The sequence below is a fragment of the Rhinolophus hipposideros genome (assembly GCF_964194185.1).
Source record: "Rhinolophus hipposideros genome assembly, chromosome: 3".
Taxonomy (NCBI): domain Eukaryota; kingdom Metazoa; phylum Chordata; class Mammalia; order Chiroptera; family Rhinolophidae; genus Rhinolophus; species Rhinolophus hipposideros.
The window spans coordinates 16,150,241-16,173,223 of NC_138049.1; the positions used below are offsets into that span (position 1 = coordinate 16,150,241).

General features: G+C 40.1%; 1 protein-coding gene across 6 annotated transcripts in view; it reads right to left on the minus strand.

The window, feature by feature from the left end:
- Positions 1-22,983, minus strand: part of SASH1 (SAM and SH3 domain containing 1) — a 264,800-nt gene that overhangs the window by 49,982 nt on the left and 191,835 nt on the right. For all 6 annotated transcript variants that reach the window (XM_081032321.1, XM_081032319.1, XM_081032316.1 and 3 more), the window contains exons 5-8: positions 18,265-18,305; positions 15,983-16,069; positions 13,307-13,419; positions 7,929-8,030 (exon numbers count right to left, since the gene is read on the minus strand). In XM_081032321.1, the coding sequence (XP_080888447.1) occupies positions 7,929-8,030; positions 13,307-13,419; positions 15,983-16,069; positions 18,265-18,305 (343 nt within the window). The remainder of the gene's footprint in view (positions 1-7,928; positions 8,031-13,306; positions 13,420-15,982; positions 16,070-18,264; positions 18,306-22,983) is intronic.

Consider the following 22,983-nt stretch of genomic DNA (forward strand, 5'->3'; position numbering starts at 1 on the left):
ATGCCAATCCCTAACTGAAATGGCATTACAAATACCTGTACTTAAGATATAATCAGCCAGCAGGGGAAATGTGGTATATCCTGTCTGCTACTCATGTATTAGGTTGGACCAATGCAACTGACATTTTTATAGCTCAAAAGCCAGTATGTCCAGTTTCACATGACTCAACCTAATGAAAGAAGCAACAGACCAGAATGCATCAAAAGCTATCTTAAATTAAAATTAAAATAAAACAAAACAGGTATCCTCAGATTATATAGTACCTGAGTAGTCTGTCATAATTTATTTTTGTTCACATGGCCCTGGGTATGTTGACGAGGGTCTGAAGGCAACACCCTAACTCCCTGTAATTGTATAAACCAGTGGAGACAGAGATGTACCTAGTCAGTCTGTCAGGTGCAAGGAGCCAAATTTCCAGTTATTGGGGGGCCTGTCATGAGAGTGTCCTCTAACATAACACATATGAAAACCACACCCACACACTCAATGAGACCACCTCATTAGCACTATATGACCCTAGGTCATTTCAGAACAATTAACGGCTCTTTCTTTCCAAACAGTACTCCTACAGCTAAACATGCTTACTGAAATCATACCAGACCCACCCCTACACCCACTGACACAGCAATACTTTCTGAAACAAAAAATAGACTGGTTATGTGACTGGTAAAATTATAACCAAGTAAATATGCACAATTTACATTAAGCTTTTCTGACAACTCTAGCCTATCTGCTGTAATATGTAAGCATAAGCATTGCTACCATGTGAATGATATATACACAAAAACAACATTTTTATGGGAATTCAAGTATTTTAAGAAAAGCAGTTCACAGAAAGGCAGAAGCTCTTCACCTAAAGTAACAAAAGCTGGCATTCACTGAGTATTTACTTTGTGCCAGTTCATCCTTGCAACACCCCAATGGGATAGATAAGCCTGCCCCTATTTTTCCAGATGAGGAAACTGAGGCAGAAAGAGATGAAACAATTTGCCCACAGTTGTAGTTAATAGATGGTAGAACGAGAAGGTGGAGCAGGGGTCTGAACGCAACCTCTGACTCAAGCCTGTGAACTTAACCAGCCCTCTCGCCTGCCCACGCTGGGCAAATGCCTGGCTTTCCTGAGGCCAGAGCCTCCTTCTTGTCTAATTTTGTTTAAATATGATGATCTTAAGGACTCACAGCAAACACACGCCTCAAACTTTGGCCCTTGTCCCAGGCAGAAGGCTGGGGTGGGATGGTGGTGTGGTTCTCGGTCAGCTTACATCCAGTTAAACCAAAGTTCATTTTTCTCAAGACTTCACTATGTATATTGTCCCAGTGGACTGATTTTGCCTCTTAGTCTCACTATAAAAAGGTCTAAAGAATGATTATTTTTACTCTTCAGCAGAAAATTTTAGTATCTCCTTACTTTACTATCGTTTTGTTTCAAAATCACTTGTATTAAAATTAAGAATAATATTTCTTGCTGTACATTCTCATCCAGCCAAATAAAAAAGAAATTTATAGAAAGTATTTGTAAAAGTCTGAATAATCATCTGAAGGTTTCGACTATGCATTAAAAGACCAGCAATCAAAAGTTATTTTTAACAGTTACATTTAGAAAGATTTAGAAAAGTGTTAATTATTAGGGCACAAAGTAACAAAGCATGGTATATAGAATTGCTGATATCTGGCCCAAGGATACAGGGTACAAATACCCTCTGGCAAATTATTGCTAGGTCATATTTTTCTTTCTTTCTCCTGGTCATATTTCAAGTCAAATGAGTAAAGATCTGTTTAAGAAATAAAGAGCTGAAGCTCCCATGCAGCCATCGTGGGTTTAAGCCGAGCTAATACAACTGCTAGAACTTCAGCAAGTAGAATGATTTTCTAGCCACACATCAAAACTTACCTGGCCAATCAGAATCCCTTAAGCTGAAAAACCCATATATTAAGAGTTATGGGAAAGAAATTCTCTAGGAAAACAGATATGAAAAAAACACCATTAAAAGCAAACAGTTCACTTAGAACTGTAGGTTATTTTTATGCTTGGAATCTACTCTCTCTCAAATTTTCTTATAAAACACAATGTAAGAATAAAAGTAGAAGGTTCACCATTTTTGTGAAGATTAGTATACAGATAATGCCAACTCTGATACTGTGGTATGTTTGAGTCTCTGCATAATTTATGCAGCCAATGAATAGTCACTCAATCAAAGGCAGCAAAAATAGGAAAATCATGCAATTTTTTCAATTGCTGACTATATCTAAAGGTGGCAGAAAATTTTGTATATTTATCATGTGTTGTCATTAATAAAAAAAAGTCTTCTTTTGGGATTTCCCCAAATGAAAAAGCTAACAATATTGGTTTATAGTTTTAACACCTTTGAAATACAGAAATGAAGCCATTCTCTAGAAGAACCACCCAAAAAACAACTTAGTGGTAGGCTCTCCTGTCTGTCAGTACGTTGTCTTTCAGGAAGTTCTAGCCTACGGCAACTCTCCCTTCAAAAACATCAAACCTGAATCCTCTGGCTGCTCTTGGGGCAGGTGAAACGACTCTGAAAAGCCTAAGGAAAACCCAGCAGCTGGCAAGAGACAAATTTATGGTTTGTAATTTTAGAAAGCCCCAAAGAGTCTTGCATTATGCCACCCAAAACATCTCATAATATGGGGATATTTTAGGTGAGACCTTGAAAGTCCTCAATCAAGGAAGCACTTAAAATAGTATTTTGGAAAAAGTGGAAGAAGTGACCACTTCGCTTTCTGTCTCTGTTACCCCCACATTTTGGACCCAGTTCAACCACAGGGCTCCCCTGTAAATCAAACTAGGTTAGTGACAAAGATATATTTAGAGTTGGAATAAAAAGCTATAAAGAGATACACACATGTTATAAGGTATTATTATAACACTGCAGTTATGACATTATAGCATTCTTTCAGCAAATATTTCCCAACTCTAAAATTTCTCCAAATGTAAAAGTGATCAGTTTATGATACGATGACTTGCTGTGCAAAATAACTCAACCACAAAATAATTTACCATAGTCGCTTATTAGAGCTAGTAAGGAGCTCCAGATAGGGAAACACAATTCCAAGTTTTTTGGAATATATGCTGTGTGAAGTGAAACAAATGAATGGGACCAAAATAGATGTTTGGAACGGACGTTAAGAGCTGTGGTGTTTTTATTGGCTGTGTTATTTTAATTTTGTCTTATACGTTATGTATTTTAAAAATAATTTGAATGGCATCATAATCAAATACATTCCAATTTGACATTTTTGGGAAAGATACTTCTTCACTGCAAGCATTTTCACTAATATTTAAGTACCAGATACAGATCACCAACTCTTAACTACCAACTTTGTAGAATCATAAAAACTATGATTTACTGAAACTTGTACCTTGATAAAGAGGTATAAAGCCCAATAAGATGAAGAAACAACTTTCTTTAAGCATTTTCTTAACCAGAAGGTAAACTGAACCTCAAGGCACAAAGTTGAAAGCTTAAAATTTGAACTCATAACATTCCCCCTGTGGGAAGCAAATGAAAGCAAAATTTACCAAAATAACATGAAAATATTAAAATAAACATTCAGATATTTAACAAGGAATCAAGTTAAATACTCAACCGGAAACTCTTTTACCAACTTGTACACTCACAACAGAAGTTTATTATTAATGTTAAGCTGCAAAGAACAGATCCTCTTCTGGCAAAGAGAAAGCTATTTTTCACTTCCCCTGGTAGCTATCTTTAGTACTCTACACTCTTGGAAACTAGGAATGTGAATATAGATTTATTGTGAAGCAACACGCAACTATCTAATACCAGTCACGGGGGTGGGGAAGCCTATGAAATCCATGCAAATGAAATCCGAAAGCATGGCAGACGTCAATATAGGCATTGAGCTCTGGTGACAAAGGCCTTATGGTCCTCGAAACTTTCATGGTCTGGGCATTCCCAACTATGGCCAGCGGGCTATTTACATCTCAGTATAGAAAAGAATCGACAGAAAACGGAAAAGCACTGGCTCTCGCATAAAAAAACAATCAGAGCGCCTAACCCATGGAGGCTACAGAAAGAACAAGGGGAATTATCTGACACTAATTACTCCGCTATCAGGCCAATCTAGAATAATTGAGAAGGAATATTTTGGATGGAGTTTCTTGCAAAGTCTCCATAAAAACACAGGACAGACCAAAGTCAGGGTAAGAGGGGTGAGTGTCACGTCCGTCAGGATGACAATTAAATTCAAGCAAACTTCAGTGCCAGCGGTGGTTGTCTGTCATAATGAACGGCGTGGCTGGAAGTGGCCTTGGGTGTTTGCAGAAAATCAGCTTGCAAAACACATAGGGGACACAATAAGGCTTCAGAAAACTCTCTCTATTGATGAATACCCTGTCTTCACCAACGTCCCTCAACAAAAAGAGAAGTCATTCTTTAGAGCTTCTGGAAGACGGCGCTAGAAGTGGAGGGAGCTTATAGTATTCCTCTGGCCCGTTGTACACTAGGAGAGACTGAACTTATGTTTGAGCCATCTATGAAGAAACAGTTTGCTAAGAAGCTAACAATGTAAGAGTGTCCATGGAATCCCAAGTCTGTGTGTGCACATGTGGGGGTGACTTGAAACTCTGCACTGCAGGGTACACGCCATCGGGGCAGGACCTGTCTCCCTTTCTCCTTCACTTCACCCTTGGAATCTGAATGTTTAGCATCATGCCTGGTACACAGCCGGCGCTGCGTAGACATCTCCTAAATGAGCAAAGAAATGCTCAAGAGAATAAAAGGTCCAACCTTTAAGAAATACCCATTTCACTCTGACCATTTATATTGAGATCTTTGTTCTGATTCACCCTGTGAAAGGGGTCCATGCTTAATACTGCTTTCTTAGCAGCTCGTTCAAAAGCCCAGAGTACTCAATTTATATTAACTTTCTCCTAAATGACACAAGCCTCTCTCTTTGCTGTCTAAGCGTGCGGGGTTTTACTCCAGTCCTAGTTCTCGGAATGGATAGCCTTATCACCCCCTCCTTGACTCAGATGTGATAAATCAGGACAATCTACAGTGAGTCTGATACTAAAGGACCTCTGTGGACAGCTGGGTCTTTGTGTTCTCCCCCGAGTTGGGTTTGACTCACAGCAGTCCTGAGTTACTATATTTATTCTTTATGATTCCTTAGGTTCATAATTTACATTTATATTATGTTAGTCGTTAGGAGTTGGGGATAAGAGACCCAAAAAAGGCACACTGAAAAACCACGGACATGGCTCTTTTGATTACCTCATAATCCCAGAACACACTGCTGGCTAGCATATGACACATTTATTATTATAAATGGTAATGCCTCAGTCTCTATATATGCTGCAAGAGCAAACAAGACAGGACTTCCAAATTAATAATCTTTCGGGTTTTTGTTTTTTAGCTGCAACAGAAATCTGGTGCCTGATTCAGGAAACCAGGGAAAAGAAGGTGGTAGGAGGGTTGTATTTACTTCTGATAAGCCAGCAATTGTTGCTTAGCTGCAGAGGCAAAAACTGAAAAATGTAGTTGCAAAACACAAAACATGCTCTAAAGCAGCCAGGAAGGGTGAACACTCAAATACAACTTTGTTCATTAAATAATTTTCAAACCCACTATATGAGCTGGACACTGAGCTGGGCCCTCACTGGAGACACACAGCAACAGAGCGTGCCTTTCTCACTCCAGGAGCTTAGGATTTCCAAGGAGGCAGAAATACTTGGAAGATTGTATGATTACAATCATACAATTGTATGAAATACTTGTATGATTACTTCTGGTACTCTAGGATAACTGTCAGGCTTCATGTAAAAATTAGTTTAGCAAAAACACAGAATGGGAAGCAATCAACTATACATGAGGAGGTTAAAGAAAGTTTCACACAGGACGTAGTAGTTGGGCTTCACCTTGCAGGAAGCATACATCTTTACCTGGAAAAATCTGAAGGAGGAGATTTTAGGGAGAGGAAATTGCGTGAATGAAAGCAGACAGTATGAAAATACAAGCAGTGTTCAGTATTGTATGCAGGGTCCAATGTGGCTGGAGTGGAGACTATTGGGAGAGGAGGTGACAGATGAGAGTTGAGAAATTGATTAAAGCAACATCACATAGGGTCTTGAGTGTGCCAAAATCTTTGGAATGCATGTGATAGAACTGGAAAACAATCATGCTTTTTTGAAATACAGGATTGCAAGGAAAGATGTATGTTTTAGCAATAAGACTAACCTTATGTGTATGTATAAAATAGAAACAGAAATCCCAGAAATAAACCCTCGCATATATCGTCAATTAATTTTCAGAAAGAGTGCTAAGACCATTTGATGGGGAAAGAACAGTCTTTAAGAAATAGTTTGGGAAAACTGGATATCTACCCTCAGAAGAATGAAGTTGGACCCATAAGTTACATTATATGTAACCATTAACCTAAAATGGGTCAGAGACCTAAACTTAAGAGCTAAACTATAAAATTCTTAAAAGAATATATAGGGGAAAATCTTCATAACATTAATTTTGACAATGATTTCTTGGATATGACACCAAAAATACAGGCAACAAAATATAAATTGGACTACCAAGACAGTGAAAAGGCGACCCATCAAATGGGAGAAAATATTTACAAATCATGTATCTGATAAGAGAGTAGCATCTAGAATATATAAAGAACTCCTACAACTTCACAACCAACAACAAAACAAACAAGCCAATTCAAGAATGGGCAAAGACCTTGAATAGGTATTTCTCCGAAGATACCCAAATGGCTGATGAACACATAAAAGGAAGCTCAACACCTTAGGCATTAGGGAAATGCAAATCAAAACCACAATGAGATACCAACTCACACCCAATAGGATGACTTTTATAAAAAAAAAAAAAAAAAATGGGGGGGGCGGGAATCACAGGTATTGGTGAAGAAGTAGAGAACCTGGAGCCTTCATGCACTGCTCTCAGGAATGTAAAATGGTACAGCCACTGTGGAAAACAGTACGGTGGCTCCTCAAAAAGTAAAACATAGAATTACCTAATGATCCTGAAATTCTACTGCTCGGTATGTGCCCCAAAGAACTGACAGCAGGAACTCCAACAGATACTTGTACACCAATGATCACAGCAGCATTGTTCACAACTGCCCCAAAGTAGAAATACCCAAGGGTCTATAAATAGATACATGGATAAACAAAATGTGGTATATACGTACAGTGGAATAAGTGTTTCACTGATTCATCCATAAAGTTCTATATATGCTGCAACATGAATGATCCTTGAAAACATTGTGCTAAGTGAAATAAACCAGATCCAAAAGGACAAATATTTTATGATTTAACTTGTAGGAGGTACCTAGAATAGTCAAATTCATAGAAACAGAATAGAATGGTAGTTGGAAGGGGCTGTGGGGAGAGGAGAATAGGGAGTTATTGTGTAATGGTTATGGAATTACTGGTCTGGATTTTGAAAAAGTTCTGCAGGTGAATCGTGGTGATAATTGCACAGCACTGTGAATACTTAATGCTAATGAATCGAACACTTAATGCTTACAATGGTAAATTTTAAGTTATGTAAATATTAACTACAATTAAAAATAAAAACCAGCATGAATAACACTACTCTGACTGTAGATGACTTTCTATCAGGTAAAGAAAACTGAGTTAACATGTAAGAAGAAACTTCTTTTCAGATCCAGGTGGGAGTTGGGAATTGCGAGACAAAATCACAAGGCTGAAATTGTGCAGGCTTGTCCCTTCTTACCCTGTTTCGCCGAAAATAAGACCTAGCCGGACAATCAGCTCCAATGCGTCTTTTGGAGCAAAAATTAATATAAGACCAATTTTTGCTCCAAAAGACGCATTGGAGCTGATTGTCCGGTTAGGTCTTATTTTCGAGGAAACACGGTAGTGGAGGTGGTCCAGATGCTCAAAGAGAAAGCAAACTTACATTGCAGTTGGATGAGCCATCGCATGTGGGGTAAGAACCATCCGGCCAGTCGGCAGGGTCCAAAGCAGCTGACTGCCGGTGCTGGGCCTCGTACTCCTTGAGCTGCCACGAGAGGAAATGGAAGATTGAAATGGAAATAATGGCCAACGCTATCTACTAAGCAGCAGAAAGAACTCTTTGGGCAACTTCTTCATGCCACTGTTGGTGGCAAAGGGCCAGCCAAAGACAAGGTTCTCAAAGCCAAAAAGGAAGATTCACACCCTGCCTACCTGGTTTTCATCTCAATTAAACCAACAGGCACAACCGCCTCTTCGGATTCTGCATTCCAAAAAGAACCTCGATTTTCCCCCTCCAACATCAGAACTCATCTTTCACAGTCCAATTCTAAGTTCTAAAATGAAATTGCCTGTAGTGTGGTCCCTGAATTACCTCTCTTGGTAGAAGACACAGAGGTAGACGATGCACATTTCAGTGAAACCGATGTGGAAGCCTGAAACCTATTTTTAAAAAATCACTTGCTTTTCTTGTTCTAGATGGCTTCAAGTTACCAGTTCAGCATTATCGCCTACAAATGTTATGGGATGTTTGGGGACCCTTGTGGATGAGAGGAAAATATTAGGTTGGTGCAAAAGTAATTATAAAAGGTTAAAAAGTATAAAGGTTAAAAATAATTGTAAAAACCGCGATTATTTTTGCACCAACCTAGTAACAAGGTATCTAGAATATGTTCAGAGACATTTTTAAAGTTGAGGTTTAGCGACTAGGTTTCCACGTTTTGAAAAAGACAAAAAGACAAGTGGAATATTACAGAACATTAGCAAATTTAACGTAGCAGAATTAGATGAAGGATCTTTCCAAAGGGCAAGGAGTTCCAGGTGTGTTTTCATAAAACAGAGACATTTAACTCTGCCACATAATACAATGAAATTGTCACTGCATTACAAATTCTACTATATAGCAGTTTTTACATATGGATTTAAGACCCTGATCAAATCACGTTCCATGAACGAAGAAGCCACCAGGAGATGGGTTCTGTCCCACATCCTGTTGAGGTCGAGAGTGTCTTCAACCACTGGAGCTATGTGGATACAGCAAAGCCACCACACTGAAAACATCCCTCTAGCAACTTTCCAAAGCATTACTGCTACTACGAAATTCTTTTCTGTGCATACATGTGACAGGAGATGGATCAGGGGAAGGCAGACAGTACTGAATAATGGGTGAGAGTTTAGCCGCAGAACCAAATACCAGCTGAGAGCCCTTGGGCAAATGACTTAACCCCTCTGTGCTTCAGTTCTTCCACCTGGAAAATGGAATGACAATAAGTCCATCTCACAGGACTGTTCCCAGAATTAAATAAGGTACGTATTCAGCAAAGCTCTTAGCGCACTGCGCCTATGCAGACTAGTATAGTCGCATTATTACAATCTCCCTGTGGTTTCAAATAAATGAGAGCTCAAAGTTCACATCAACTATACTTGCCCTTTTGATATTTGGGGCACTAATATCATGTGAATATTTCGAGTATAACATGAGGGGCGTTAGTATTGTTCTAATCTTTGTAGCACATTTAACTTAGGTATTTGAATGGCTCTTTCCTTCCAGGTATATTGATTTCTGAAATGCTAGAATCTCCCCTTATGATCGAAAGAGCTGCCAACTGAAATCTGGGGTTATTATTCATTTTCTCCAGGTCTGTGCTCTACTTTGCACTCAGCTTGAGTCCCAACTACTAGGAGACACTAAATGAGCTTCGTCGTTAAAAACAAGACAAATTCCTAACTAGTCAATCATCGACAGAATTAATATTTTTCTTCTGCGATCTGTACATTTCCATCCTTTACTTTGAGGTCCAGCAGCTACGGGTATATTTATCCTAATTTCAAAATGTTATGTGCATTTCACAGGCAAAAAACAGCCTGGTTATTTACATAATTACATTTTTGATATTCCACTCTGCTCCTGAAGAAGTTTTGACTTAAATATAATTTCATGAAGGAAGGACAATTTATGATTTCATTTAAAATTTATACATTTTAAAGCAAATTTATGGTGTTTTAGTTTAATTCCAGCAGCTTTAAAATAATGACATTTTAAGCTCTGTGTGTGTGTGCGTGTGTGTGTGTGTGTGTGTGTGTGTGTAAATACTCCCTTCCATCCTATTTTCCTTAGTCTTACAGTTTCCTTATAGTTGGAAGTCTATAACATAATTCTTATAGGGGATGACCATCTTTAGTAGATTAATGCTTATTCTATCTCTCTAAGACTTTTAGAGAGATATCTAAAGTGTTCCCATTTCTAAGAGTGCTTATTGTAAAGAACATTCATGTTATATGTACTCTAAATCCTCTCCAGCTGCAATTGCAATTCACTTCCTTTTATTCTGTCCTCAGTTGATATTAAAACAAAACACTCTTCAGTACATCCTGAAGCTGTACTGTTTAATAATCCTTCAAATACTTGAGGACAGAGATTAAGTTCTTTTCTGTGATAAATCCTTTCCAATTTTACCCCATGGGACCTACTAAAACAACAACAACAACAAAACCCTCAATCACTTTGTTGCTTCCTGACAGACTCTCTCCATGAGCCTCTCTAGTTGCCCAAATCTCTGTGATTAATGCACAATAACTGCTATAAGGTAATAATTTAATAATACATATATACCCCCCACCCCAGTTCATATTGTGTACTCTGGTATACCAGATGTCCACATTCCCTTTACAAATCTGTTCACCTATTCCTTAGTTCCTGTAGATATGGGCTCACACCCATACCCTACTTTGGAGAACTATCCACGGTTGATAGAAGCTGTCTCTCCAGGGATGCCTAGAAGAATACTCCTTCTTCCCCATCAGTTTTCAGCCTCTTTTTCTCTGGCAGGACAAACTCTACAATGTAATTCCCCTTCCAGAGCTCCCCGCTCCCTAAGGAATCAGGCTAAGACTAGGTTTCTCCTGAAATCATATCTCCATCCAGCTTCTGCCTGTCTCTCTTGCTTTCCCCTCTCACTCAGATTTCTCCCGAAAGCTAGTCTTTAATAAATCACATGCACAAGAATCCCCAAGTCAAGCTCCACTTCTACGGAACTTGATGTAAGACAGCTAGCATTAAGAAAAGTTCACAATACTACATCAGTCATGACAAACATCAAGTACTTTGTTAAAAATGTTTTAAGGACTTTACTTTGGACTTTTACACAGATGTGTCCTTGTGGAATCAGACATATATTTATCAGATGAATGAATATATAGTATTTAGTAATTACAGCAAGTTAATGAGCAGTCTTTAGTAATTATATTATTTTTCAGAAAATATGATTATTAAATCATGGTCACAGAGCTCTCTCAATTTCTGATTGACAACGCTTCCAGTTAAAATGTGAAAAGACATATTTCTCTACAACACAGCTCCGTCATTGCCAGGTACCATCACACCAAAACAACAGTGTTCTCTTTTATCCAAGGCTTTAACAGTGAGTTTATTCTCTTCCCTCTCATCCTTACTCAACACCACAAAAATTACCCAGATAGATGAATAACCTGTGGCTTCCAAATCTCATGGGCTTTCTAGACCCTGGAGAACTAGTGCAAGATTTAAGTACCCTAAACTTACTTGCCAAGAGCTATGTATGCTCTTAAAATTAGCACCTGGAAGTTGTGATATTTGGAATATATCAATTACCTTGATTCCCCCTACACATTATTTTACTAATGAGCTTGACTTCCTTAAAGCGCATGTAGTTAAGTATCCATCATAAAACTATTAGAAAATGTTTCAAATGCCACTAGATTTGATGGAACTATTCACTTAATAATATACGAAAAATCACAAATTAAGCCGCTATCTTTTAAAATTACACACTCAAAAAAAATACACTGAGCGCTGTTTCATCAACTTCATTTTCTTCAAATCTTTATGCATCTTTCACACATTAGTTCCTTAATAGCATTTTTCATTTTGACCTTTCTATTGATAACTGCATATTCAGGGTATGAATAATGGCTCTATATTTCACAGTGGGAAAATATTCATCAATGAGATCAAATTCATATAAATAAAACATGGTGGACCAACCAGTATTCTTCATTGGAGCACAGGCAAAATATTCCCCAACATACCCAGCTCCAAATGGCACACAGACAAATTGCTCTTCTGGTGCCGGGTTGTCCTATCAGGATTAAAGTCCCCTTGGGGCTTTAAGTCTCTGACTGACGGTGGGAGAAACACAACTCTGATGTCCTACAGGATGACAGTCATGTTCATTATAGGAGGTCTAAGTCTTAATGTTTCTTTTATACAGCGATTAAGTAAACTTGGATCCTTGAGCTATCTGGTCATAAGTTCAAGGAAGCATACCCTTTCCATAGACGAGTATCTACTCTAAGTAACGTTTTTCTTGAAGTTTGTTGTCTCTTCCAAAAAAAGGCCCACCCAGCTCTTGGAGCTGAGGATGTATGCTTCCATGCCAAGAGCAGGCCACCATGCTTCCCACTACTCCATCATCTGTCAAAGGACACCCATCTTTGTGTGGAGAAACTAGTCAAGTTTACGGAACGTTATCAGCTTTTTTCTTCAATCTGTGTTTTTGGAATGCTTTATAGAAATTACTCTTAATCTCTTGATGATCTCTGTCTGGAAACACCAAAAGCAGCCAACCTGGCAACAGACAGGCTGCATGCCTACAACCTCCACCCAAATCTGCATACAGCTGTGTCACCATTTTGTGGCCATGGAAACCATGGCTGGCTGTTCAAGTTTGGAGCTCAGAAAGATCTTCAAACAAAGTTTTCTTCTCCCCAACTTTGAAAGTATTCACTTGTTTATTTTCCAATGATAGAAACGTGTTACTTAAAGTGGACTGTGTTAAGACCACTTTTAACATTTTCTTCTACTCCAAGAAAACTGGACTAGGCACATCACATGGCCCTCCCTTCCCAGACACAGATGTTGTCTGACAACTGGAGACCTCTTCTGCACGCAGATCTTCATTTTTACTATTAAAAAAGCAGTGTAGCAGCATCACTCTGCAGAAGGTAAATAAATATCTTACCTATCATGGTAAAACCACTACAGGTCTGTATTTCTCATATGTATTTTCTAGCAACTCGACTGGACTTTCCCCAAATGCTAAAGCATATTCAAGGAAGGAAACTGGAGAGAAAAATGTGTGGTGGACTTTTCACCCCAGCTGGCAGCTAGGTTGGGTGGTCTCCGAAAGACCCCACCTCCAAATACCATCACATCGGGCATTAGGATTTAACATATGAAGTTGGCAATGGGGGACACAAACATTCAGTCTATTAACAGGCCCCAAACATGTTGAAATGTAAGGCGGTCAAGTACTGACAAATGTAAGCCAATCTCTGCACTCTTACCCTAGCAAGTGCCTCTTCAATGGTGATCATCTTCTCCTTGACCATCATCATCAGCTGAATCCGTTCCTCATCACTCATTGTTATCTCGCTTGCTACATAACCCACATCTTCTCCTAGAGATTGAAGATAAAGAACAGGAATGAAAACAAGAAAGATAAAGCAGAATGCCAATCGTGAAATTTCGTCATGTAGGATTACAGGAAGATGTGGTGCAGGGGCACTGATTGTCCCTGTCGTGCATCACTGACAGAGGAATCGGAGCAGTAATGGGGCTGCCTTGTAGGAGAGCCAATGAGCCCATTTCATTGGGAAACAGACGTGAAGAATATATACAGATGGTGATACCGCAGAAACAACTCCTCCAGAAGAATCAGAGCTTTGGTGATGGAGGGTCCAGGTGAGGCGTTTTGGAAGAAAGCAGGCAGGGAGTAAAGGGGGGGCCAGATTTAATTTAAAGACCCAGTTAGAGCAGAGAAGCATTCCTACGTCCTTCTTTGGCCAGGGCTCCCTATGTCCTTCTATTTCAAATATGAATGAGAAGAAAATGTTTCTGTGAGTACAGGGAACCCTCTGCCATGACAGAGAAAGGTGTGGTCACAGAGTCAGCTGCCATCCACAAACCTCAGCCTGGGGAAACCCTACTGAGCTATCTGACTGCTGTTTTTCCTTAAACGATAAGTGCGAATAAATACAATCACAGATGTAAAGCAGTCTGAGTTCGCTGAAAGGAAGGTAATGGGGGTGCCAAAAAATGTATACAAGTGGACACTTTGGTCAACGTTGCTCAAGCAGTAGTTCACCGTAATCAGAACTGTCTGGACGCTGATGGTAACCACTTGGACCACCTCTTGTGATTGCCGGCGTCAAACTGCGACTTGTATTCATCTTTCGTTATCGGTGTATATTGAGCATTACAATTTTAATACAGTTTTCCTTTCTTCGAATGTGTGTACATTTTGCTGGCACTCTCTGTATGTATCTGTCAGAAAGGATCACTGTCACAAACATGTTTCCAAACCGTGAGGGGGAACTCAGCTTCCAACTGGAAACTGAGGCACCCAGAACTGCAGAGGAAAACAGAATCCCCATCAAATTTCTTCGAAAGTGTTTTCCTACAAAGCAGACAGACTGTCATCGCCTCTAACGTATGAGCCGCGTTGGCTCGTGTGCCTCTGGGTGAGCATGTGGGGAAAGATACGTCAGTGAAGGCTGGCTATAATACGCACACTGGGAGTAAGGCGGCATCCTAGACCCTCGTCTTTCTCCTCCTGCCTGGTCTTTCCCATACAGACCTTACGAGCTTCGGCGTCATTAGGATGCTGGGCTAAGGCGTAATTTACCCTTGGTGTAAAAGGACAGAGGAAAAGAGGCTGGCTGCACACTTGGAGGCCCCCCTTTCAGGCAGGACCAGCCTTAGAATTTGTGTTCCCCTGTGTTTCCCTATCTCATTTCCATTTTCTAATCAATCCGGCCAGAAATACCACTCTAGTTCCCTTTGCCTCTCCTCTCCTTGCATAGGGAGACTAATAGAGTGTGTTGGGTGCGGGGGACAGCCTGCTGGTTGGATTCATTTCACTATCTCTGTCAACTCCAACGGTGGAGGGGAGATGGTGAGTTGGTCTGGTTTTAAAATGAAGCCACGTGAGCCGCTCAACTGTTGGCTGCCTCCCTGTATCCCTTTCTCGCTCTCTTTCTCCTTTTCTTTCTTTCTAAATAAGACTCTGTTAGAAGCCAAGGTTTACTTTGAATCACAAGTGATCCTGGGTGTGTACCAAAAGGAAAAACTGGAAATGTTTAAGAATAACTCCCTTCAAGCAGGACAACTGAAAAAAAATAACCCCACGGACGGTTGCCAAGGAACCCAGGTGCGCTACTGGCATCCGTGCTGTCTGTGTCCACTTTTCTCATTTCCATGTGTTTAAGTCACTGGAGAAGCATTCTGAACAGGCCAGGATGCTCAGAGTTTGTGAAAGAAATGAAGTCGTGTCACTGGTGAGCAACTACAAATTTTCATCTGATGATAACCTTAGTCAGCAGGACTGGATTCTAGAAGTAGCTTTGTTTCCATTCCCTCTCTGAACACTGGGGAAGCATAAATTATATAACTGGGCCCCAAAGGGATGACATATTTACTTAATATATAAACAACAACAAAGGCACGGCCAGGAGGAGGGCAGGGCTGCCTTCACAAAGCAGCCTGAGTAAATTCCCATGATGTCAGACCATTAGACAGAGTTTCCAGGGGCAACAACCCCGTAACTGTCCCTGCCACAGACAAGCATCAAAAGTTCCTAAGATTACAAAGGCCCCAAGTGGCAGGGCAGTAGGGAGAGTCCAAAACTAACAAATGCTGGACCCTTTTAGGAGAGATCTCAGCAAGTAAAGATCTTCCTGTGGTTGGTATGATGGAGAAAACTGAAGATTTGGTTTTCGCTGACAGATCTATGAAAAGAAAACCCTGCCGACTCTTCCCATTTTGTTTGATTTAAAAAAAAACACAAATTCCTACTGGGATGAAGTTTGAAAGTAACGATAGGAATGTCAGACACGCGGAACATTCTATGGGCACATGCAATGAGTTATTCAAACTTGCAACATCCATTTAGATTAGAGGCACAGACTTCTTAACATTTGAGAGCTAAAAGGACCTACTGTCCACCAGCTGTGTTTCAGTACCTTTTGAAGTCTGCCTCATTATTCCTTTCTGGTTCTTTCGAAAGTTCTGCCAGAAATACTTATTTTTCTTCTTCCAATCTCCCTTTCCTTTAAAAAAGAAAAGAAGACACAAGCAATAAATTCATTAATAACAAAAGTAGCCTCTTCCTTATAATTCAAAGCTTGTAAGAATACTTTGATTTCACAAATAGGCAGTTTTTCTCTTTCAGTTCGTGAAAGACTTGGAAATGCCTATAAAGCTGTTTAAAAGAAATGCAACTTTTCTAGCAGCAAAAAATGGTGCAGCAGAAATAAGATGAAAACTAAGGAAATATCAAAAAGGCAGGCGAAACATGCATTCTTATATTCTCTTTGATGTTTGCTTAACTAGCATGTCTAATTCTGCCTTGTCTTGTGGTATATTTCCCCCCTTTTGGTCTCAGCCACAATTATTTCAGCTAAACCAGAAATAGAATACTTTAAGAAGTAACTTTTGTTTCGTTGTGATTCCTGTTGTCCATCTACCCTTGACTGATTTCTGTTACGCAGATTTAATGAAGAGGACAGAATGGTAGGTATGTACTGTGCACACTGGTCCACAGGGCTAGGTCCCGGCTCTGTGGTCGCCTCACGCGTTTCTCTAAGGTGTGGAGCTTGTGTGGGTCTATGGCATGGGTGGGGCATGACCTCCACCACTCTGGCATTCCAGCTACCCGGTGACCTATGTATAGCTTATCCAGGGCACAATGACAAGAAAAGAAGACTGCTATGCTGCTGTAGCACCTCCCAACTGGGCCACCTCCTTCTCCTCTTCTCAAACTATTCTGGGTAACTTTCAAGTGAAAACAAATTCTTGCGCTAGCTAGACAGTTTTAATATCAGCAGGGTTCTGATCATCGATAATATGTATAGGGAAAGGGCATGCGTGAGTAAAATAAGAGGGTAGAGTCGTCTTTTAAATAAAAGGAAGCAGCAGCATGATATCCTCTTACGTAGACCTGGCTCACTCAAAGCAGCAGCTTTGTCACCATTCGGTGTCTGGGTGCTCCACAGCCACTAGAAACAGAGCCCAGCACCAGAGAGGTGCCCTGTTGGTTTCCAGTCTAGCCTGGTGGTGCCAGGCAATGCTGCACAAAACAGGCATGTAGAAACCCCATCCACAATGCTCCCAGGCGAAGACGGACATCATTTGTCAAAAGAAGATGCCCTCATTTAAGTTCTGACAACCTCCAGAGCTACGGGACGGAACCAGAGACTGCTAGTCTGAGAGACTGCCTCTGTACTCAGAATCTTGAAGGCAAGTTTGACAGGGTCTGCTGCCTTTGGGTTAAATACCACAGCAAATATCGGCCATGAAAGGTTAAAGCAGAAGCAGGATTATTACTCATTCAACCCTCTGGGGCAATCTGAGAATATGATATAGTTCTTTGACTGTAAGCTATAACCCCTCTTCCCCCATTTTAATGTTTTTGAAATGGAGGTGCAGCTTTAAAAAATAAATGAGAATAGCTAACATTTATTTAGCACTGAACTATATCTGGGCACTTTGCAATCTAATGGCATATCTCATTTAATACTCACAATGAACACATGATGTATTATTGTTCCCATTTAGTGAATAACAAAACCAAACGTCAGAGAGGCAAGTGACCTGCCCAAGGTCGTAACTATGACGTTGACAGAGTCATGACACAAATGCAAATCAAAGCCTGATTTGGGTTATGCTTCTAATCCCAATTACTTTGCCAGGCTCCTTCTGAACCCAACAGAAAAGATGTTACTAAAGTAAGAGTGGATTTTATAATCAAGAAAATATGAAATCTGTAACACCTTCAAGGTGTATAATCTTTCATTCAGAAGTTCCAAATTGAAGGATTTATTAAGAAAATGATCAAGGATAAGCTCAAGGATTTTTACTATAACATCATTTCTCTGTGACAGAAAAGATTGGAAATGACTTAACTATTCAGCAAACAAGTGACTGGTTGATTAAATTATGGCACATCCAATATGATAATATATTATGCAGATGTAAGAATTTTACTGTAAGGAATACTCAATCGTGGGAAAAGGCTCAATTGAAAAAAATTACACTATGTAGAATATGATCTGCATTATTTAAAAAATAACACACAAATACTGAAAAAAATGAGGAAAGCTGTACATCAAAATCTTAACAGTGTTTATTTGAGGGTAGAAGGATTCTTTGTGGTTTTTCTTTTCTCACATATTCACATGCTTTATAAAGTATTAAAAGAAAATAATTAATTTTAAACAGTTAAACCAAGGAAAGTGGTACTGACCTACAGAGCCGTCTTCTGAGTTTGACTTATGAAGAGGGTTCCTAGAAAGAAAAAACAAGTCTGATTACTAGGGGGGCTTTGCCTTTGCAGAATTGATAAGCCCCCACCCACTAGGGTGACTCAGCATCAATACTACTTAGCAAAGCCAGGGACATTTTTATAGGATTTTTACCAGAGGCCTTTTGTAGCCATGGGCTGCCTTTCTAGAAACACACTCGTGTACCATTTGTCTACACTTATTAAAGACTCACTGCTGGCTAAGACCTGTGTTAAATGAAGGGGACAGGCTTCACTAGGTGACCGCGGAATTACCTTCTATTCCTGTGAACTATTAACTACCTGTGAAGTTATTGCCATTGAAAAGTCTCTTGTGTAAGTAGGAAAGAGAAGGCAAATAATAATGCAAATAGAGACCTAGCACCACAAATGCCACTCAGGCCAGCAGGTAAGGTGGTCAGCTGCAGGAGAAATAATGGCAAGCAACAGGAGTTGGATCCCCAAACACAGGGGGCAGCCAATAGGTAGGTCCTCCAGTGGGTGGGGGCACTATCCGTCTTGCTACACATTCTGATGTTCAAAGAGAAGCCAGAAATATGCATTTTTTAAAAGGAGAGCTCCACATTTTTAAGTGACAGCAAATAATTCAATGTTTTTAAAAATGTGTCCAAGTTAATCAAGACATGTCTGGGCACCAGGTTTGGCGCACGCCCTGCCCACTTTGGCTGCCAGTGTGACTGCTGATACGGATGAACCCAAAAAAACTGAAAGGTAAACACAACCCCAAACGAGGTAATCAAGCATTTCTCCAGAAAATACATAGACTTGCAATTTTTTCATTATTTTTACCCACTTTCTTCAAATTACCATACATTTTCAATGACTTATTCTCAGGTTTGCACTTCAGATCTTTTCATTTTGTTAAGAGGTGCTTGTACTAGACATCTCCTGCATTTCCCTAGGACGCCAGCAGATGGCACTGTAGATTCTTTATTCATCTTGGCTGCCAACAAGGGCGTAGTGATTTTTAAAACTTCCCAAGCTCACAATCTAGATACTGGCCAAAGAAGAGTAAGCTGACGTTTCATACGCATAAGGCTCCCCAAGTCATTAATTTGAAAAGGGGGAAAATGACATTGTACGAAGTTCAATTGGGACTCAGTGAATTGTCGCCGCAAACAGAAGCTGGCAGAGCAGTGATGCGAAACGCCATCTCCTTTCTCCTTAAAACTGATGATAAAATTCATCCAGCAGGAGCAAAAATCAATGATGTAACCAAATTCCAAATTTGGATGGCAGCAGGTGGAAGGGGTCATTTACTGATCTCCTGGTGAAAGAAACTGATGCTCAGAAGTCAGTTCCAAAGAGGCCTCCTAGTAATACACCCCCTTCCAGCCAGACACCATCGGCCTGAAAACAGCCCTGGAAGCAGGTCATCAGCCCTTTGCTGTCTGTCATTTTCACTGTCAACAGGGTAAAAAGGATGGAAACTTCAGCACGGATTTCAATGAGTAGGAAGAAATAATAACATTCTGTTGCACTTTGAAAATCTCTTTAAACATTTAATAACCATCAAGTTCAGCATTTAAAGTCTCTGAACTCAATCTTAGTAAGAACCTTTTCATCAATAACTACTATTAGATCCCAAAGCTGCTTTCGTGCAACCCTTTTTCCTCAAGATCCCTAAACTACTTTAGCCCTTCCTGAAGGCCAAATTCACTTAAGAATATTCATAAGGAATTAATGAATTAGATCAAAAAGCAATTTAAGAGACAGCATCCCCAGAACTTCACCAATTCCATTTGTACTCTCAGTCTTCAGCAAATTCTGTTAAATTGCTTCCGCCCCATTTGTTTTCTTTCCCTCCCTCCCTCCCTCTCTCCGTTGTCCTTTCCTTCCTCCTTGCCTTCCTTCCTCCCTTCCTTTCATTCACTCATTCAATAAATATTTATTCAGCTCCCATGATGAATCCAGCATCCTCAGGCACTGAGTGGTAAACAAGACAGGTAAGATTCCTATTATCTTGAAGCTAGGATGGGAGAGAGAAGCAATGTGGGGAGGGGGCTGCAGAGCAAGAAGTGGGGAGAACTTTAGATGGGATGGACAGAGGAGTCCTCTCTGAAGAGGTGACAGTTGAGCAGAGATGTAGATGATGAGCTGGGATGACACGCAGGCCCCCAAATGGGGAAGACTGGGTAGGAAAGAGCGGAGGAGGGAAGCAAAAGAGGTCTACATTGGTCATGTTTGAGGTGCTTACTGCACATCTCTGTGGAGACATTCGGGAGATAGTTGGATATGTGAATTCAAGAGAGTTTTTGAGGACTGGTAATAGGAATGTGGAAGTCACTTGTATACTGAAAGCTTGGAGGCCAACTGAACATAATGAAGAGAAGCTGTATGAAGGCTGAGCCCAGGGACAATCCAATTTTGAGGGGTCAGGAAAAGGAGGTGAAGCAGGCAATGCGATTTACAGGGAGTGGTCAGTGGAGAGAAGGAAAACCAGGAGAGCACCCTTTACCTGATTTATTATTATTTATTATTTATTTTTTATTATTATTTATTATTATTTTATTATTTTTTATTAATTTTTTATTATTATTTATTTATTTATTTATTATTATTTATTATTATTTATTATTATTTATTAAAATCAGTTTTATACAAATTTTATTACTGGCGCAAAAGCCATATGGTAAATTCCAGATTGCTCTATTTTCTTTTCTATTGAGTCTATTGCTTCACAGCGAAAGCCTCAGAAGACCATAGAGATGGAGAACCTACTAGCAAAGGGTCAAAATGAAATTCTTTACATTTGTATAGAATTCTTAAAGAAAAGGCTCTCACTGGCCCTCCCATCACAGAACGGGATTATCATGGAGACCTGAGAGTGATAACTTGTCTAAGCTCACAGAGCTGGGTTGAGAAGTCAACTCTCTGACTTCAGAGTTCAGTGCCTCGTCCACTTCAGCATACTGTTTCTCATTTACGTAACAGAAATTCACGTTATGTTGTATACTGGCCCTGCTCTTGCGTAAATACTCAGAAGATGTTATGAAGCTAGAGCATGTTCTCAACACCAAATTTGGACGTGGCCTATTTATTTAATAAAACTAAGTGATTTCAACAACACTTTTCAGGATTTGGTTGTGTTGCCAGTTCCATGACCTTCTTATTTGCCTGTCGAAGGAAAAGAGGCCAACTAACGTGGCTCGAATTCATTTTTCTTCTTATGTCTATTTATAGTCTAAGGTACGTCCAGGCAAAGACAACTCTATCTCACTGTTACACACTTAGTCTGGCATACCAGGAAAATAGAATGAATGCCCAAGTACAAAGGAATTGCTACAGTAGACTTGATGTTTTTATTTTTATGAACTGTCCAGAAACTTCATTATAACCAAAAGAAAGAGAGAGAGAGAGAAAGGAAAGAAAAAAGGAAGGAAGGAAAGAAAAAAAAAGAAAAACTTATAACCCAGTTGAGAAAGGAACATGTGTTATATGTTACTGGAAAACCTATACTTAAGAGATTTTTAAGTTTCTTTATCTTGAGTCTCCGGAAATGCACTTCTCCATTAGTTTCTTTCCTGCTGAATTTTGAATAAGGGCTTTTGCTGTGTCTGGGTCTTTTCCTGCATCGTCCCAGGCCTGCCAAGACAGTCCCCAAAGCCAGGAGCATTTTCTTCAAGAAGTAGAAAAAGGACTGAGACATCTGTGCTACTGAATTGTGCATGGGCAGGGGGAGGTGGAAGGAAAAAGGGTCAAGGGGCTTTTTCGTAGTTAATATTTTCTTTTTCTTTATGACTTACATAAATATTACTAATTACTCACATTCATATTTTGCATATTTAGTGACATCATTTTGTGTGAAAGAGGTAATTCCTTAATTTGGTATTATTACCTTTTGGGTATCAAAGATATTTTTCATCATAGAAGCATGTCTCTTCTATTTAATAGAAATATGAAACCAAATTCCATTCATACTACCTGTTGTCTGTAAAAATTCCAGGCTCAGCCCCTTTCCCAGCCACAGGACCAGGACTAGCGGGAGGGCACGGACAGCGTGGGAGGTGCTCACTCCCTGGGTCCGCCAGGTGCAAGGAGCGAGTGCCCCCCTTAAATTTCGCACCTCACCCGCCTGTGCCTCTCTGGCTTTCCCCTAGAGACCGGACCCTTCACCGCCAATAGCTGCTGGACTTCATACACGTGGTACTATTTAGCTTTGCAAACTCACCAGTTGGGATTGAAAGTAATCCTATTGCCAAAATGTGGCATACTGTTAGAACTTTGGATATTTAGTATCAATGATATGTTGGTAGCATTTTGTCATTCTGGTGAAAACAATCCCTATAGAGGCATTTTCTTTAATTTCACAGTATATTCCCAGCCTGTACCGTGTGGCTTTTTGTTACAAGGTCACCTTCCTACATGATCAAGGCAGGTGTCGGCAGTACCAAATCCAGGGCAATGGCCTCACATGGCACAGGTAAGTGCTCACATACACCCTCAGGAGGGAGGCACACCTGTGGCACGACCACAAATCTAAGCCATGACTTCTTATGTGACGTGATGAAGGTGACCACAGGGCCTACCTGAATGGACTGCTAGGAAAATTACACGAGACGATAAATGTAAAGAGCTGAGCACGGTGCCTGGCCCTCGGTAAATTCCCAGAAACGTGACCTCTTGTAGCTGTTCGCTGGGGCATTGTCACTGCATCTCCTA